Source organism: Mobula birostris, chromosome 11 (genome assembly GCF_030028105.1).
Source record: "Mobula birostris isolate sMobBir1 chromosome 11, sMobBir1.hap1, whole genome shotgun sequence".
Classification (NCBI taxonomy): domain Eukaryota; kingdom Metazoa; phylum Chordata; class Chondrichthyes; order Myliobatiformes; family Myliobatidae; genus Mobula; species Mobula birostris.
Genome location: NC_092380.1, coordinates 111563584 through 111582851, shown reverse-complemented (window position 1 = coordinate 111582851; position 19268 = coordinate 111563584). Strand labels below are relative to the sequence as shown.

Genomic DNA, 19268 nt, shown 5'->3' with positions numbered 1-19268 from the left:
GAAATCTATTAGAGAGGACAGAAGGCCATGGAAGAAAGAAACAGGCGCAAGAAGATAAAGTGAGAGAGGGAAAAGGGGCTGGGGAATGGGGAAGTGGAGGGTGTGCAGTTGCATTACTGCAAGTTTGAGAAATGGACATTCATGCCATCAGGTCGGAGGCTACCCAGAAGGAATATAAGGTGTTGTTCCTCCAACCTGAATGTGGCCTCATCATGACAGTAGAGAAGTCCATGGATAGACATATCGGAATAGGAATGGGAAGTGGAATTAAAATGGGTGGCCACTGGGTGATCCCGCTTTTCCTGATGGATGGAGCACAGGTGCTCAGCGAAACGGTCTCCCAATCTACGTCGGGTCTCACCGGTATAGGGAAGGCCACATCAGGAACACTGGACATAGTATATGACCCCAACAGACTCACAGGTGAAGTGTTGCCTCACCAGGAACGTCTGTTTGAGGCCACTTACCTGTTGCGATGAGGCCACACTCAGGTTGGAGGAACAACACCTTATATTCCGTCTGCTTAGCCTCCAACCTGATGGCATGAACATCAATTTCTCGAACTTCGGGTAAACCCCCACCCCTCCATCACCAGTCCCCTTTCCCTCTCTCACCTTATCTCTTTGCCTGCCCATCACGTCCCTCTGGTGCTCCTCCCCACTTTTCTTTCTTCCATGGCCTTCTGTTCTCTCCTATTGTATCCCTTTCACCAATCAAGGTCCTAGCTCTTTACTTCACTCCTCCCACTCCTGGTTTCACCCATCACCTTGTGTTTCTCCCTCCTTTCCCCCCATGTTTTAACTCTACTCCTCATCTATCTTTCTCCAGTCCTGCTGAAGGATCTCAGCCTGAAACTTCAACTGTACTCTTTTCCATATGTGCTGCCTGGCCTGCTGAGTTCCTCCAGCATTTTGTGTGTGTTGCTTGGATTTCCAGCATCCGCAGATTTTCTCTTGTCATATATGAACTTTATATCAACTTCTACGTTTACAGAATATTTCTTTATTATCTGTTAATGTTATTGTGTTCATATTAAATTTTGTGCTGTATGTGATTGTATTTTTCAACTTGGTCTCAGAGGAATGTTGTTTTATTTAGCTATATACATGTGTACAGTTGATATATGTATAGTGTTTTGCACGTTGGTCTGCAGGAATATTGTTTCATTTACCTGTATACATGTGTATGGTTGAATGGCAATAAAATTGAACTTGAAGTTCGTAAGCAGCCTTAAGACTTTTCGTGTTGGGTGTTGATAATCTGCTCTCTGTGAATGTTTATACTTCTTGTGTTTGCTTTCTGTGAACTGAGGGCAGTGTGAAGTCTATTTAGTGACACAGCACAGAGCAGACTCTCCCAGTCCTTCGAGCTGTGCTTTACCAGTCACCCCCACCAACCACGATTAACCGTCACCTGATCACAGGTCAATTTACAATGAGCAATTAACCTACCAGGTACATCTTTTGAACTGTGGGAGGAAATCAGAGTACCTGGGGAAAACCAACACATTCCACAAGAATGTATAAGGGTGAGGGAGACCCTGGTGGTCCTCTTGGTGCCTCTTACTGTGCTCTGTAGGGTGAGTGGAAGATTCAGGTGGAAGCGGATGAGAATGTGGGATTAGCGATGGTCAGCATGATTCAATGGGCCGAAGGTCCATGTTACATGCTACACATTTCTATGACTTTACCGTCAGATTTCCCCATCTCTGTACTTGTAGAGCATGGTCGACACTTTGTTCTATATTTATCAATGGAACCTTTGGGAATTAGAGTTTATACAAGTTGTTATCATATACACCAGAGTTTCTGTGGATGCTGGAAATCTTGAACAAGGAATCCCGAGTAACAAGCTTATTGAGTATTCCTACCACTCATTCCACAATCTCTTTGACCCAGTATCAAAGGTTTCAAAGGTACAATTAATGTCAGAGAAATGTATATAATATACATCCTGAAATTCTTTTCCTTCACAAACATCCATGAAAACAGAAATGCCTCAAAGAATGAACAACAGTTAAATGTTAGAACACCTAAGTACCCCTAGCTCCCCCTCCCAAGCATAAGCAGCAGCAAAGCAACGAGCTCCCCCAGCAAAAAAATGCACTGGCACCCTCCACTAAGCACTCAAGAATGCAGCAAGCTTCAATAAAGGCACAGACTTGCAGTACCCCAAAGATTACTCGTTCACCCAGTAATTTGACATACCACAGGCTCTCCCTCTTTCACTCTGTCACTCTAATAAGGGAAGAAAGAGGTGTACCCATTTCAATATCATCAGGAAGGAGGCACAGGAGTATCTTTTCTAAGATGAGGAGCCCAAAACTGTTTACAGTACTCAGGTTGAGGCCTCACTAGTGCCTTATAAAGCCTTAGCATCACATACCTGCTCTTATTGAAGACCCCTTGGAAAGAATGCTAGCACTGCATTTGTCTTCCTCACCACCAACTCTACCTGCAAGTTAACCTTTAGGGTGTTCTGCACCAGGACTCCCAACTCCCTTTGCATCTCAGATTTTTGAATTTTCTCCCATTTAGAAAATAGTCTGCACATTTATTTCTTCTACCAAAGTGCATGACCATGCATTTTCCAATATTGTATTTCATTTGTCACTTTCTTGCCCATTCTCCCAATCTGTCTAAGTCCTTAAACTGATTAAGTAGCTGGTTGTGGACTACAGAAGGAATGGAGACAGGCTAACCCTGTTGACATCAATGGATCTGGGGTTGAGAGGGTGAACAGTTTTAAGTTCTTCAGCATACACATCACCGAGGATCTCACGTGGTCTGTACATACTGGCTATGTGGTGAAAAAAGCATAACAGTGCCTCTTTCACCTCAGACGGTTGAAGAAGTTTGGCATGAGTCCCCAAATCCTAAGGACTTTCTACAAGGGCACAATTGGCTGCATCACTGTCTGATATGGGAACTGTACTTCCCTCAATCGCAGGACTCTGTAGAGAGTGGTGCAGACAGTCCAGTGCATCTGTAGTTGTGAACCTCCCACTATTCAGGATGCCTAAAAAGACAATTGTGTGTAAAAAGGGCCCGAAGGATCATCAGGGATCCGAGTCACCTCAACCACAAATTGTTCCAGCTGCTATCATATGGGAAATGGTAGTGCAGCATTAAAGCCAGGGCTAGTAAGCTCTGGGACAGCTTCTTCCACCAGGTCATCAGACTGATTAATTCATGCTGATGCAATTGTACTTCTATGCTATATTGACTGTCCTGTTGTACATACTATTTATCGCAAATTACTATAAGTTGCACATTGCACACCTAGATGGAGACGTAATGTAAAGATTTTTACTCCTTATGTGTGTAAGAAATAAAGCCAATTCAATTCAATTTAACTCAATTCAGCAGACACCCTGTTTCCTCAACACTACCTACCCCTCCACCAATCTTCATATCATCTGCAGACTTGGCAACAAAGCCATCTATTCCATCATCTAAATCATTGATATACAGCAGAAAAAGAAGTGGTCCCAACACTGACCCCTGCGGAACAGCACTAGACACTGGCAGCCAGCCAGAAAAGGATCCTTTTATTCCCACTTGCTGCTTCCTGCCAATCAGCCCAATGCCCTAACCATGTTAGTAACTTTCCTGTAATACCATGGGCTCATGTGTGGCACCTTGTCAAAGGACTTCTGAAAGTCCAAAGTTTACAACATCCACTACATCCCCTTTATCTATGCTACTTGTAACCTCCACGAAGAATTCCAACAAGTTTGTCAGGCAAGATTTTCTCTTAAGGAAACCATGTTGACTTTGTCCTCTCGTGTCCTGGGTCACCAAGTACTCCATAACCTCATACTTAACAATTGACTCCAACAACTTCCCAACAACTGAGTTCAGGCTAACTGGTCTATAATTTCTTTTCAGCTGGCTCCCTCCTTTCTTAAAAAGTGGAGTGACATTTGCAATTTTCCAGTCCCCCGGAACCATGCCAGAGTTCTTGAAAGATAATTATTAATGCCTCCACAATTTCTACCTCTTTCAGAACCCTGGTCCAAGTGATTTATGTACCTTTAGGTCTTTTAGCTTTTTGAGCACCTTCTCCTTTGTAGTAGTAACTACACTCACTTCTCATCCATCACACCCTTCAACATCCGGCAAACTGCTGGTGTCTTCTACAGTGAAGACTGATGCAAAATACTCAATTAATTTATTTGCCATCCCCTTGGTCCTTATTACTACCTCTCAGGCCTCATTTTCTAGCGGTCCTATATTCACTATCATCTCTTTTTTATTTTTTATATGCATGAAAATGCTTTTTTCTAGCCACCTTGATATTGTTTGCCAGCTTGTTTTCATATTTTATCTTTTCCCTCTTAATGATTCTTTTAGTTGCTTTCAGTAAGTTCTTAAAAACTCCCCAATCCTCTATTTTCCTGCTAATTTTTGTATGCCCTCTCTTTTGCTTTTACATTAGCTTTGACTTCCCTTGTCATCCACGGTTGTACTATTTTGCCATTCCAGTATTTCTTTGTTTTTGGAATACATCTATCCTGAACCTTTCTCATTTTTCCCAGAAACTCAATCCATTGCTGCTCTGCTGTCATCCCTTCCCGCATCGCCTTTCAATTTACTTTGGCCAACTCCTCTCTCATACCACTGTAATTTCCTTTACTCCACTGAAATAATGCTATGTCAGAGTTTACTTTCTCCTTATCAAATTTCAAGTTGAACTTAATCATATTGTGATCACTGCTTCCTAAGAGTTTGTGTACATTAAGTTCTCTAATCACCTCCGGTTCATTACAAAACACCCAATCCAGGACATCTGATCCCCTAGTAGTCTCAAAAACAAACTGCTCTAAAAAGCCATCACATAGGAACTCAACAAATTCATTCATTGAGATCCATTGCCCACAATCCTGATTGGTAAGTTACAGAACATGGGACTCTGTACCTCCCTTTGCAATTGGATCCTCGACTTCCTAACCGGAAGACCACAATCTATGATGATAGTGTCTCCTCCTCGCTGACGATCAACACTGGCACCCCTCAGGGGTGGGAGTTTAGCCCACTGCTCTACTCTCTCTATACCAATGACTGTGTGGTTAGGCATAGCTCAATTACCATCTACAAATTTGCTGATGATACAATCATTGTTGAGAATCTCAGGTGGTGACGAGAGGGCATACAGGAGTGAAATATGCCAACTAGTAGAGTGGTGCCATAGCAATAACCTGGCACTCAACATCAGTAAGGCAAAAGAGCTGATTGTGGACTTCAGAAAGGGTAAGATGAAGGAACACATACCAATCTTCACAGAGGGATCAGAAGTGGAGAGAGTGAGCAGTTTCAAGTTCCTGGGTGTCAAGATCTCTGAGGATCTAACCTGGTCCCCACTTATCGATGCAGTTATAAAGAAGGCAAGACAGCGACTCTACTGCATTAGGAGTTTGAAGAGACTGGGCATATCAACAAAAACACTCAAAAACTTCTATAGATGTACCACGGAATGCATTCTGACAGGCTGCATCACTGTCTGGTATGGGGGATGGCATGCTACTGCACAGGACCAAAAGGAGCTGTAGAGGGTCATAAATTTTGTCGGCTCCATCTTGGGTACTAGCCTACAAAGTACCCAGGACATCTTCAGGAAGCACTGTCTCAGAAAGGCAGAGTCTATTATTAAGGACCACCAGCACCCAGGGCATGCCCTTTTCTCACTGTTACCATCAGGTAGGAGGTACAGAAACCTGAAGACACACACTCAGCGATTCAGGAACAGCTTCTGCCATCCGATTCCTAAATGGACATTGAACCCATGAGCTCTACCTCACTTTTTTAATATATATTATTTCTGTTTTTGCATGATTTTTAATCTATTCAATATTCATATGCTGTAATTAATTCATTCATTTATATGTCTTCTATATTACGTATTGCATTGAACTGCTGCTTCTAAGTTAACAAGTTTCATGACACATGTCAGTGATAATAAACCTGATTCTGACCTGATTTTCCCAATCGACCTGCATGTTGAAATCTCCTATGACTATCATAACATTTGCCTTTTGACACGGCTTTTCTATTTCTCATTATAATCTGTAGTCCACATCTCAGCTACTGTTGGGAGGCCTGTATATAAGTGCCATCGTGGTCCTTTTAAACTTGCAGTTTCTTGACTCAATCCACAAAGATTCAACATCTTCCAATCCTATGTCACATCTTTCTAAAGATTTGATGTCATTCTTTAGTAGAAGAGTCACACCAGCCCATCTGCCTATCTTCCTATCCCTCTGATATAAGGTGTCACCTTGGATATTTGGTTCCCAACTGCAACCAGCCTTCAACCATGATTCAGTGATGGCCAGAACATCATACTTGACAATTTGTAATAGTGCAGCAAGATCATCCACCTTATTTCTTATACTCCTTGCATTGAGATATAACACTTTGAGTACTGTATATGCTACTCTTTTTGTTTTTGCATCCCTAATGCACTGATATTCACTCTGATGGCTGCAATTTTGTTCTATCATCTGCCTGCCCTTTCTGACAGTCTGATTGCATGCTATTCGTGCTTTTTTACCATCTGTCCTATCCTGAGTCCCTTCACTCCATTTCCCACCCCTTCCAAATTAGTTTAAACCTCCTCCCCAACAGCTCCAACAAACCTGACCATGAGAATATTGGTCCTCCTCAGGTTTAGGTGCAACCCTTCAGGTCATTGCTCCCCCAGTAGAGGTCCCAAATGATCAAAGAACCAGAAGCCCTGCCCCCTCATCAGTTTCACAGCCACACATTATTCTGCGACATCATCCTGTTTCTACACTCACTAGCACCTGGCACAGGTAGCAGTCCATAAATTACTACACTGGAGGTCCTGCTTCTCAGCTTTCTACCCAGCTCTCTAAATTCTCTCTTTAGGACCTCTTTGCTTTTGCTTCCTATGTCATTAGTACTAGTTTGTACCAAGACAACTGGCTCCTCTCCCTCCCCCTCCAAAATGCCGTGGACGTGACCTGAGACATCCCTAACCCTAGCACCTGGAACGCAACGGACCATCCAGGTGTCCCATACATGTCTGTTCCTCTAAGAACTGAGTCCCCTATCACTACCATTCCTCTCTTCTCCCTCTTTCCCTTCCGCACCATGGACTCATGCTCAATGCCAGTAACCTGGTCTCCATGGTACTCCCGTGCGATACTCTGCCACCACCAAGGTTTCATCACTAGGACAGCAAGCTATTTACTGTTTACTGGCTACTTGTGCAGCACAATACATGAATTTTGAATTATATTTTATTAACTTATTTGTGGTAATATCTTGGTTTACGTGCTGTGTGATACAGGTTTTGTGGAAGCATCATGTTCTTTCATTTGGTTGTATATATGTACAGTCAGTTGACAGTAAAGTTGAAGTTGAACAATGTGCTGGAGGAACTCTGCTGTTGTTGAGTTACTGGTTACAACAGTAATGAGTTGTTGATTTCAAGACCGTTATGGTCTTGTAAACTAGCTCCAACTGCAATCACAGATGACACAGTCATGTAGCTACTAGGGTTGGTGAGTTCTATGCAGATAAACAGGCCATTTAGTTCAACTGATCCAAGCCAACCAAGATTCCCGTCTAGCCCAGTCCCAGTTGCCCGCATTTGACACAGATTCCCCTAGATCTTTTCTATCTGCAGTACTGTGCAAAAGTCTTATGCACAAATACATAGCAAGGGTATCAAAGACTTTTTCCACAGTGTGGCAATAATTTTATGTATTACACTGTACTGCTGCTGCAACTGCAAAAGAAAAAAAACAAATTTAATGACCTAGGTGAGTGATGATAAATCTGATTCTGATATGAGTCTGAGAGTGGGAAATGGGCAGAGAGGGCAGAATCATGGTTGGGAAAAGGGGACGGGAGAGGGGAGGAAGTGGGAAGCACCAAAGAGATATTCTATAATGATCAATAAACCAATTGTAAGGAATCAATTTACCTTGTCTGGTGTCTCAGGGTTGCGTGTGTCTGCCCTTGAGCCACACCCTACTCTTGGCACTCCTTGACTGCCACCTGTCCCACACTCCTCGTATGGCACTCCATCCTTACCATTCCCAACATCCTTTGCCCTCGCCAGATTTGCAAACTTGATCTCTGCTCCACGTTTGGAGTACTGTGGAGAGGTCTTAGGCACCCAAATTAGAGAACAGTGCTGGAATTGAACTCTGAACTATGAAACACCTGGTGCTGTAGGAGTGTCTTGCGAACTGCAACACCACCGTGATGTCCATGTTTAAAGTTCAAAGTTCATTTATTATCAAAGTACATTTATGTCACTATATACAACCCTGAGATTCATTTTGTTGTGGGCATACTCAATAAATCCATAAAATAATAACCATAACAGAATCAATGAAAGACTGCCCAACTTGAGCATTCAGCCGGAGTTCAGAAGACAACAAACTGTGCAAATACAAAAAAGAACAAAATAGTAATATAAAAGCAATAAATATCGAGAACATGAGATGAGTCCTTGAAAGTGAGTCCATTTATTGTGGGAACAGTTCAAGTCCACAATGTAACTGTAGAACATATGAACAAAAGTAGTTCCCTTCACGTACAACAGAGTTCTATAGGTACAGGTATATAATTCTTTAAAGGTGGTGACAACATTAGACAGGGTGATGACGAAGTGCGTGACAACCTGGCCTTCATTGGTTGAGGAACAGAGTCCAGCAATTGGAAAGTCATCTTTCAACTATACAGGATATTGGTCAGACTGTACCTGGAGTATTGTGTGTGTTTCTGATCACTGTACTATAGAAAGGAAGTGATTAAAGTTCAAGATAGTTTAATGTCAATTCCTGTACACAAGTGTAAAGGAAAACCTTTTACTCCAGATCTGATGCAGCACAAGAAAAGTAAGATAAGGAACACAATACTAATAATAAAAACAGTGGGAAGTATAAGTACATAAGATAGCTTATATGCATAGATTGATTTTACGAGGGGTGATTGATAATTTCATGGCCTAAGGTAGAAGGAGTCAATTTCAGGAAACCTAGCACATTTATTTTTCCTACATGTACACACTTAGTCCAGCGGTCGTGGAGCATACGGATTCCTTCTTTGTAGAAGTGGTCCACAGCAGGGGTGATTGATAAGTTTGTGGCCTAAGGTAGAAGCAGATGAGTTATTAACTTCAAATTTTCTGCATTTTCACTCAAAGAGTTGATCTGCACGTGCATGTAACGAGAGCTGTATAACTCATCTCCTTCTACCTTAGGCCACGAACGTATCAATCACCCCTGCTGTGGACCACTTCTACAAAGAAGGGATCCGTATGCTCCACGACTGCTGGACTAAGTGTGTAAATGTAGGAGGGGACTATGTTGAAAAATAAATGTGCTAGGTTTTCTAATATTGACTCCTTCTACCTTAGGCCACGAACTTATCAATCACCCCTCGTATGTCCATGAAGAGGCACTAGGCACAGGAGTATCTCTACATAAGGTGACTAACAGGAAACGATAAAGTAGTGGTGTTTGGGGGTGTGGAGGGGTGGGTTAGTGGATGGAGGTGTTGATCAGCATTACTGCTTGAGAAAGTAACTGTTTTAGAGTCTGTTTTAGAGCTATGCCTGCCTTTTTGTTGGGTTTGTGGAACAATCTATGTTCCGTGCCTATTCTGGTATCTGTCCCCCACTTTTCCTTCGCTACATCGATGACTGCATTGGCGCTGCTTCCTGCACGCATGCAGAACTCGTTGACTTTATTAACTTTGCCTCCAACTTTCACCCTGCCCTCAAGTTTACCTGGTCCATTTCCGACACCTCCCTCCCCTTTCTAGATCTTTCTGTCTCTGTCTCTGGAGACAGCTTATCCACTGATGTCTACTATAAGCCTACTGACTCTCACAGCTATCTGGACTATTCCTCTTCTCACCCTGTCTCTTGCAAAAGCGCCATCCCCTTCTCGCAATTCCTCTGTCTCCGCCGCATCTGCTCTCAGGATGAGGCTTTTCATTCTAGGACGAGGGAGATGTCTTCCTTTTTTAAAGAAAGGGGCTTTCCTTCCTCCACTATCAACTCTGCTCTTAAACGCATCTCCCCCATTTTACGTACATCTGCTCTCACTCCATCCTCTCGCCACCCCACTAGGAATAGGGTTCCCCTGGTCCTCACCTACCACCCCACCAGCCTCCGGGTCCAACATATTATTCTCCGTAACTTCCGCCACCTCCAACGGGATCCCACCACTAAGCACATCTTTCCCTCCCCCCCTCTCTCTGCATTCCGCAGGGATCGCTCCCTACACAACTCCCCTGTCCATTCGTCCCCACCATCCCTCCCCACTGATCTCCCTCCTGGCACCTATCCCTGTAAGCGGAACAAGTGCTACACATGCCCTTACACTTCCTCCCTTACCACCATTCAGGGCCCCAAACAGTCCTTCCAGGTGAGGCAACACTTCACCTGTGAGTCGACTGGGGTGATATACTGCGTCTGGTGCTCCCGATGTGGCCTTTTATATATTGGCGAGACCCGACGCAGACTGGGAGACCGCTTTGCTGAACATCTACGCTCTGTCCGCCAGAGAAAGCAGGATCTCCCAGTGGCCACACATTTTAATTCCACATCCCATTCCCATTCTGACATGTCCATCCACGGCCTCCTCTACTGTAAAGATGAAGCCACACTCAGGTTGGAGGAACAACACCTTATATTCCGTCTGGGTAGCCTCCAACCTGATGGCATGAACATCGACTTCTCTAACTTCTGCTAAGGCCCCACCTCCCCCTCGTACCCCATCTGCTACTCATTTTTATGCACACATTCTTTCTCTCACTCTCCTTTTTCTCCCTCTGTCCCTCTGAATATACCTCTTGCCCATCCTCTGGTTCTCCCCCCGCTTGTCTTTCTTCCCGGACCTCCTGTCCCATGATCCTCTCGTATCCCCTTTTGCCTATCACCTGTCCAGCTCTTGGCTCTATCCCTCCCCCTCCTGTCTTCTCCTATCATTTTGGATCTCCCCCTCCCCCTCCAACTTTCAAATCCCTTACTCACTCTTCCTTCAGTTAGTCCTGACGAAGGGGCTCGGCCTGAAACGTCCACTGCACCTCTTCCTACAGATGCTGCCTGGCCTGCTGCGTTCACCAGCAACTTTGATGTGTGTTGCTTGAATTTCCAGCATCTGCAGAATTCCTGTTGTTTGTGTTTTAGAGTCTGGTGGTCCTGGCATGGATGTTACGTAGCGTCCTCTCTGATGGGAGTGGGACAAATGGTCCTTGCGTAGGTTGGGTGGGATCCTCCATGATGTTACTGGCCATTTTCCAGACCCTTCTGTACATAAGCCCTCGATGATGGCTAAGCTGGTGCTGGTGATACATTGGGCAGCTTTAACTACCCATCGTAGAGCCTTCCTGTCTGCCACGGTACAGTTTCCGTACCATTCAGTGAGACACTTTGTTGGGATGCTCTCTACTGTGCATCCGTAGAATGACGCGAGTATAGAGAAAGTGCAGAAAAGATTCACAAGGATTTTACTGGGACTGCAGTACGAGTTATAAAAAGAAACTGTATAGGTTGGACCTGTTTTTCCTGGTTTTTCTTCCTTCTTGTACAAGTTATACTCATTGGCCTCTTTATTAGGTAAACCTGTACACCTGCTAGTTAATACAAATATCTAACAAGTAATACACATCAAAGTTGCTGGTAAACGCAGCAGGCCAGGCAGCATCTCTAGGAAGAGGTGCAGTCGACGTTTCAGGCCGAGACCCTTCGTAATGATGTGGCAGCAACTCAATTCATAAAAGCATGCAGACATGGTCAAGAGGTTCAGTTATTGTTCAGCTCAAACATCAGAACAAACGTAATCTAAGTGACTTTGTCCATACATTGATTGTTAGTTCAAGACGGGGTGATTTGAATATCTCAGAATCTGCTGATCTCCTGGAATCTCATGCACTGTAATCTCTAGAGTTTACAAGGAATTGTGCAAAAAAACTTAAAAATCTAATGAGTGGCAGTTCTGTGAGTGCAAATGCCTTGTTGATGAGAGTGGTCAGAGGAGAATGGTCAGACTGGTTCAAGCTGACAGGAAGGCAACAGTAACTCAAATAACCATGTGTTACAGCAGTAGTGTGCAGAAGAGCATCTCTGAATGCACAACACATCAAAGCATGAAATGGATGGGCTACAACAGCAGGAGACCATAAACTACACTCAGTGTACACAAGATGTACTTAATAAAGTGACCACTGTCTGTATGTTTAATTCATGTTTTACTTGTGAATGCTGCTTATCTGATGATATGCACGTGACGCTGTTGCAAATAGGTTTTTCATCGTGCCTGTGCACACATAGACTTGTCCAGATGACAATAAACTTTACTATGTCTTTGTTGTACAATTTTAATAAGAGCTGTTTATACATATTCATTGTGATCTGTTAACTGATCCATAATCCCAGTTAATATGCACAATCAATCCCATGTGTCCTCACTTTGTACATTATCCTTTTATGAGACACTTTATCAAATGCCTTAAGGAAATCTAAATACTTTACATTGTCTAGATCCCCTTGATCCACCCTGCTGGTTGCATCATTAAAGAACTCTCATAGATTTGATAAATTTATTATCAACATATGTATACTATATACAACCTTGAGATTTACAGGTAGTCACAAAACAAAGAATCTCAATGATAAAAAGACTATCAAGCACCCAAAATGCAGAAAGAAAATCAAAGCATGCAAATAATAAAAGTAAGCAAATAATATTCAGAAATGAAGTTCACGAAAGTGAGTCCACAGCCACAAAGCCAGTCATCATTGCAGCCGATCCAGGAGCCTGTTTGTGGCAGACCACAGCCTCAGTTCAGCGCGGAGACTAGTAAACCTTGCAGGCAGCAAGCTGAACACTGGCCCATCCCTCTCTACCTGTCCTAACACCCTGATCTTTTCAACCTGGCTTGGCACTTAAATCGGCTAAGGAATGGGTCGTTCCTTGCTCTCGAACTTGGTTCTGCTGTTTCAATACATTCTCCGGCCTGGCCCCACTGCCCCGATTCAGCCTGTACCCTGCCTTTCCAGTCAGGTCCAACACTTAAATCAGTCAAACATCAGCTCGTTACTCACTCTTGAGCATGGACTCTGTTGCCTCATCTCTGTCTCACTTCAGTTCTGCCGCATGGAACTGACTGGGGGTTTCGCCAGCTTGATTCGTCCTGTACACATCATGCCGCAACTGTTCTGCACCTTCAAGACTTCAGTTCACATCGCAAAAGTACCATGTCAACCTGGCGGTTCAAACGTTCAACTCCAAAGGGAAGTTATGGGCTATTGACTGCAAGCATTGTTTACCAGGAAAAGTGTGATCAGTAGAGTAGTTAGTAGGTTTGTTTGCTGTCGGCAAGTCATCACTGTTTCATCAGCATCATCTTCTCTATTGATAAATCCATTCGGACCCTGCCTCATACAAACTGCTGGAGGACCTCAGTAGGTCAGACCTCATCTATGGAGAAGCACCTCCAGAGCAACCGTCAGGCTTCTGAACCAATGGGATAACTTCACTCACCTGAACTCTGAACTGATTCCATTACCCATGTCCTCCCTTTCAAGAATTTTATGATTCATGTTCTCAGCATTATCTATCTATCTACAGTACTGTGCAAAAGTCTTAGGCACATACAATATGCAGTATATAGCTGGGATGCCTAGGACCTTTGCATAGTACTGTGGTAATTTTACTTATTGCACTTTACTGCTGCTGTAAGAAACCCCAAATTTCATGACATATGTGAGTGATGATAATCTTGATTCTGATACGGGTCTCTGTTGTGGACTGAGAGTGGGAAGTGGGCAGTAAGAAGGGAGTCATGGTTCAGAAAAGGGGAAGGGAGAGGGGAGGGAGCAGGAAGCACCAAGGAGACATTCTTGAATGATCAATAAACCAGTTGTTTGAAAGACCTTGCCTGGTGTTGCAGGGCCGGATGTGTCTGCACCCACACCACCCCCTCTTGACCCTGGTACTCCTCTGCCATTTGTCCCACAATCTGCCCTTGGGCACCCCACATAAGCAATTCCCCACATCCTTTGCTCCTGCTAGATATACAAATTTGCTTTCTCCTCCATGTTGACAGGTACAGTACTGTACAAAAGTCTTAGGCATCCTAGTTATATATATATAAGTGTATTGTATTGAGATACGGTGCAGAATAGGTCCTTTCTGCCCTTTGAGTCATTCAACCCAGCAATCCCCCTAGTCAATCCTAACCTAATCACGGGACAATTTACAACAACCAATTAACCTACCAAGTGGTAGGTCTTTGGACTGTAGGAGGAAATTGGAGCATCAGGAGGAAATCTACATGGTAATGAGGAGGACAACATACAAACTCCTTACAAGCAGCAGTGTGAACTTGTGAATTGACCCAAGTCGCTGTACTGTGAAGCAAAATGCACTGACTACTACGCTACCCAAAACTTCTGTGCTTAAAGCTTTTTCACTATACTATATCTATCTATCTATTGATTGTTTCATTTGTTTATATTTGTATTTATGTTTGTCTTTTGTAAATTGGTTGTTTGACAGCTTTTTATTGATTATATTATATATCTCTGTTCTAATGTAAGAAAAATATAATACATGGGTAGTATATGGTGACATATATGTACTTGATAATAAACTTACTTTAAACTTTGATATTGCAAGCAGAACTTAGTTGACAGTGAGATATTTTACAATCACTTACAAAGAGTTGCGAGGTGTGTTTCTAAAAGCAAGTCTTTCATTAATCACCGGACTTTGCCTTCTGAACTGTAGCAGTCTCTCACAATTACAAATACTCCACTTTGCCATGCACTTTAAAGTCCCAAGATAATGAAGTACTCTCTACACCAGTCGTAGTTTTGACATCACAGCCTAGTTATTCTTGATATCTTGCCGGCATTAGCGAGTCTGGTGATTAATTATTATTTCGTCAGCGTCTATCAGCAAGTCTCCGATCCAAATTAATTGCATTTTGGACACCGAGACTGCAAGCTCAGGTCCTGGAGCCTGGGCTGTGAGTTCAGACAAAGCTGAAAGGTGAAACTGCGGAAGGAAAAGCTTTCACATCCGATCCCCCTCCATAATGTCAATACAGTAGGTGGTAACTGCAAGAATAACTTGGCTGTGTGCTTTCGGCGCTTAGTGCGAAGCCAACGCGGCATTATCCTTTTACGAAGAATCGCTGTAGTATTAGAAAGGAAAATGAGTCTAACTCCAGAAAGCAGTTAGTTAAGCTTACTCAGTCCCTCTTCAACTAAAGCCACCGCATCCCACAGCGGGGATACCCGCGGATACATCATATAAGATTACACACCCACTCAGAACCCCATCTAACACACAGTTCTTCGAAGTTAACACGCAACACGTGGATGGCAAAAATAAGACAATTATTAATTTGCTCCGCACACCAACGCCCCACTCCCCGCACAAAGAAACCGCGGTTTTCCCGTGATATGCATTTCAAGGGAATAAAGGACCAAGTACAAAAGGGCGTGGCAAGTGTGACTGCGAACCGCAGCGGAACCCACTGTCGTCTCGCCTTGTACCACGGAGGCTGGTTTATCGCGGAGTAAGGTGACAGACGTTCAATGAATGTTCACCTTTCCACAGATCCAGGCTGGAGCGGCCGGTTATCCCTCGAGAAGCAGTTCCCAGCCGAGCAAGCAACAAATGCACCGAGTGCGGCAGGATTTCATTTTAACAACCGTGCACTATTATACCGGAACCTGGGGAGTGTCTGGGCTTGGATGCCTACCAGGAATCAGCACTAAAACCCAATACCAATCAGCCCAGTTTGTGCACTTTAATGTGTTCCCGCCCTCTTAATCAAGGCCTCTGACCTAAACTTCATATCGTTAAAACGACCCTTTCCTCCCTCACAATATAACCCGTGGCTTGGACAAACTTGAGTTCTCTAGACCAGCGAAGGCTGAGAAGCGATCTGATAGAGATTTATAAGATTACAAGAGGCATAGATAGAGTACACAGACGGTATCTTTTTTCAAGAGTTGGATTGTCCAATACTACAGATTATGCATTTAAGGTGAGGGGGGTAATTTCAAAGGCAAGTTTTGGAAATGAGGGGTAATTTTTTTAAAAAAGACACAGAGAGAGTGGTGGGTGTCTGGAATATACTACCTGAGGTGGTGATAGAGGCAGAATCATTAGGGATTTTTATCAGGCATTTGGATAGACACGTGAATGTGAAGAAAATGGAAGGATATGGACATTGTGTAGGGAGAGGAGATTAGTTAGCTATTTGATTCGGTCGGCACAACATAGTGGGCCGAAAGCCTTGTTCCTGGTGTTGTACTCAATGTTCTACGTTCTATATTCTATTAACCGGAATGGGGTTATTTAAAGCAACGGCCAATTAGATAGATAAAACAATGAATGACCTACATTTAGAACATTTCCACGGTCTATTTTAAGTACTTCTGTGTAATTTCTGGAACCTATTTTTTTTTCCTAGCAATGCATCGCCAAAACAGTGCCATGGACATTACCGAGCCCGGCGTGCTACAGAAGCTCCAGAGACCTCCTCCCTGGGAGAGCAAGGATCTACACCTGGGAACAATTTGAAAGACTGGTCCAGCATAGATGACTCTGACGAGCCTGTGTCAGAGTCAGTGGCCTGCGTCTCTGAAGAAAAACGTATCGACAAGTCTACTTCATATATTCATGTAATATTTAAACTGATAGAAACAGTTGAAATAATTCCCGAATCGTTTATGACGCGTTTAAACTTTCCAAAGTGCACCTGTTAGTAAGAACACGGTCTTTAACCAGAGACTGCCACAGGCTGAGGGGTGGGGGAATGTAACCGATGGTTAGAGCGCCGGAGCCGTGGGTATCAACAGCTGGAAGACTCGGCCTACGCGGCTCGGCTGCAAACCGCCGACGGATGCGAGAGATCGCTTCAAGTCGAGATTTGCTCAGCGTTGCCGTCTAGACTGGCTGATAACTAGTGTCTGCATCACCCCTGGCTGCCTGGCTACAGCGGGGACATTCGTTTTCATGTGCTGCCCTGGTTCAGAGGGACTTTTACATGTGCATCTATAACCCACTGGTATATACACACCCCTATGTGTAGGTGTATTCAGTCTCGGACCTACCTATAAATCCAACACACGGATATCGCTTCGCACGCATTCATAAATCTACGTTTATATTTATGATCACATATCTGCATATATAACCATAAAAAGTTTTACCTAACTATACACATATCGAACTACCACTTTTACATATCATTTAGGATAAATTAATAGATGAAGGTTTAGTATATTGGTTCACGAACAGCGAGTGGAGAATTTGCCCCACATGTACTTTTAGCACAGCGGGGGGGGGGAGAGAGAGAGGCAGACAGAAAGAGAAAAAAGAGGAGGGAGGGACAGAGAGCGAGAGAGAGAGAACGAACGAGAGAGTGAGCGAGGAGGGAGAGAGAGAATATCTATACTGTATCTATCCGGATGTTGTACCTGACTCCGTGTGGCGTGGCCTGCCCCGGTCCCGGAGATAGTAGGAAAAATCCAGACAGCTCTCGTGCTCCACCAGCCCTTTAAAGCAGAGTTCGGTCACAATGTTGAGCGCTTTCTGACAAAGCTCGTCCTCTCGGTCTGCAGTCATTTCCCATCAGCATCCTTCTGAATGGGTCTCAGCTACGCAGTAACGGGAAGAGGGGGCGGCACATTCGGTGAGCTTCAGCACCGCGGACAGCACCAACGCGTCCCCTTCAGTAGACTTCCCGGCCTCCACATCCAGCCGCACCCCAAGCAAGCTTCCTTTCTCTCTCTGTAGAAATAGTTCCTGGGTCTGTGTCTCTTAGATCTGCTCCCCGCCCATCCACACCCTCCCAAAATAACGCCTCCAGGACCCGTTGGGCCAAGTAGTTTTATTTCGACACACTTAATGTGGCAGAAAGGTCTCCAGCCCTATCTCGTTTTGAATCACGGCTGCTGGCCATTGGCGCCCGTAGCAGAGAGCCGCTCCTATTCAATTGAGATAAATGGCTCCCAGACCAGATTACTTAGCAGATGTGTCCGCCAGGGATTTGCAAAGCCTTAAAAATGCTGGGCTAATTACCTACAGCTCCCTCCTCCGCCGGTGCCAGAGAATTCTGACCTCTTTATAAACCAACTTCACTCAGCAAGGAAAGGCTGACATTTCTGTAACACCCGCCTCATCCCTTTCGGGACGTCCTGAAGTTCTTTTCGACTAGATCGCACACTCCGAAAGATCACGCGACCGTGCACGAAACAAACGCGCGCGTAGCAAAATACCTCAAACGGAATCGTGAGGAGGCCCGTCTTCGCAAATGGCGAACGAAGTATCATAGCGGGGGGAGTGCAATAGAATGTTGACACGCAGTCGAGGACAGTGTGGCGTGCGGGGGGGGGGGGTCTTGTTTGACTGATAGTCGGAAGTCAGGGCCAGCAACATTTCTGCCTAGTCTTGGTATTGCACAGGGAATAATGCACCACGTCTTGTTGCTCTGGAAGGGTCTTTTCGCTTCAGAGGCTAGAGTTGGTCTCCCATTCGCTCTCACCCTCCCGGTCCTCCTATTCAGCCCACTCCCATTCACTCCCGTCCCCCCACTTAACACACACACACACACACACACACTTATTTTAATACGTTTGTCCACCGGGAAAACTCCTTATCCCATGCATTTGTAACGAAAATAGTCGAGTTACAACATCGCTATTTGATCTTGCCGTTTTAGAGGGACAGCATTGTATGACTTGGGAGGGTTTCTTAAACCAGATTCAACACCCCCAAATCAGAAACGTGATACTCTGTAAAACAAGGTGTCGACGATGTCTGACACCAGTCGCAAGGCGACACATGAAGAGTTGTGAAATGCAATCTGCGAATTTCCGTCTGGTACGGAAGGGGCCACTGTGCAGGATTGGAGAGAGCTGCAGAAAGTTACACACTCAGCCATCTCCATCATGGACATCTATGGGGAAGGGCCTCGGCCCGAAAAGTCGACTGGACTCTTTTCGATAGGTGCTGCCTGGCCTGCTGAGTTCCTCCAGCATTTCGCGTGTGTCGCTTGGGTTTCCAGCATCAGATTTTCTCTTGTTTGTGATGTGCTCTTGCCCCCCTCGAGGACATCTTCAAAAAGGCGGCATCCGCGATTAAGGACCCAGGACATGGCCTCTTTTCATTTATGCCATCAATGAGGAGCCTGAAGACACGCACTCAACGTTTTAGGAACAACTCTTTCCCCACCACTATCAGATTTATGAATGGACAA

At 44.4% G+C, this 19268-nt stretch overlaps 1 protein-coding gene across 1 annotated transcript in view; it reads right to left on the bottom strand.

Moving 5' to 3' along the window:
* The window catches only part of syt9b (synaptotagmin IXb), a 158389-nt gene extending 140754 nt beyond the window's left edge, over positions 1-17635 (bottom strand). Inside the window, exon 1 of the mRNA XM_072271385.1 lies at positions 17488-17635. Within this exon, the coding sequence (XP_072127486.1) occupies positions 17488-17635 (148 nt within the window). The remainder of the gene's footprint in view (positions 1-17487) is intronic.
* Positions 17636-19268: the final 1633 nt, after the last annotated feature.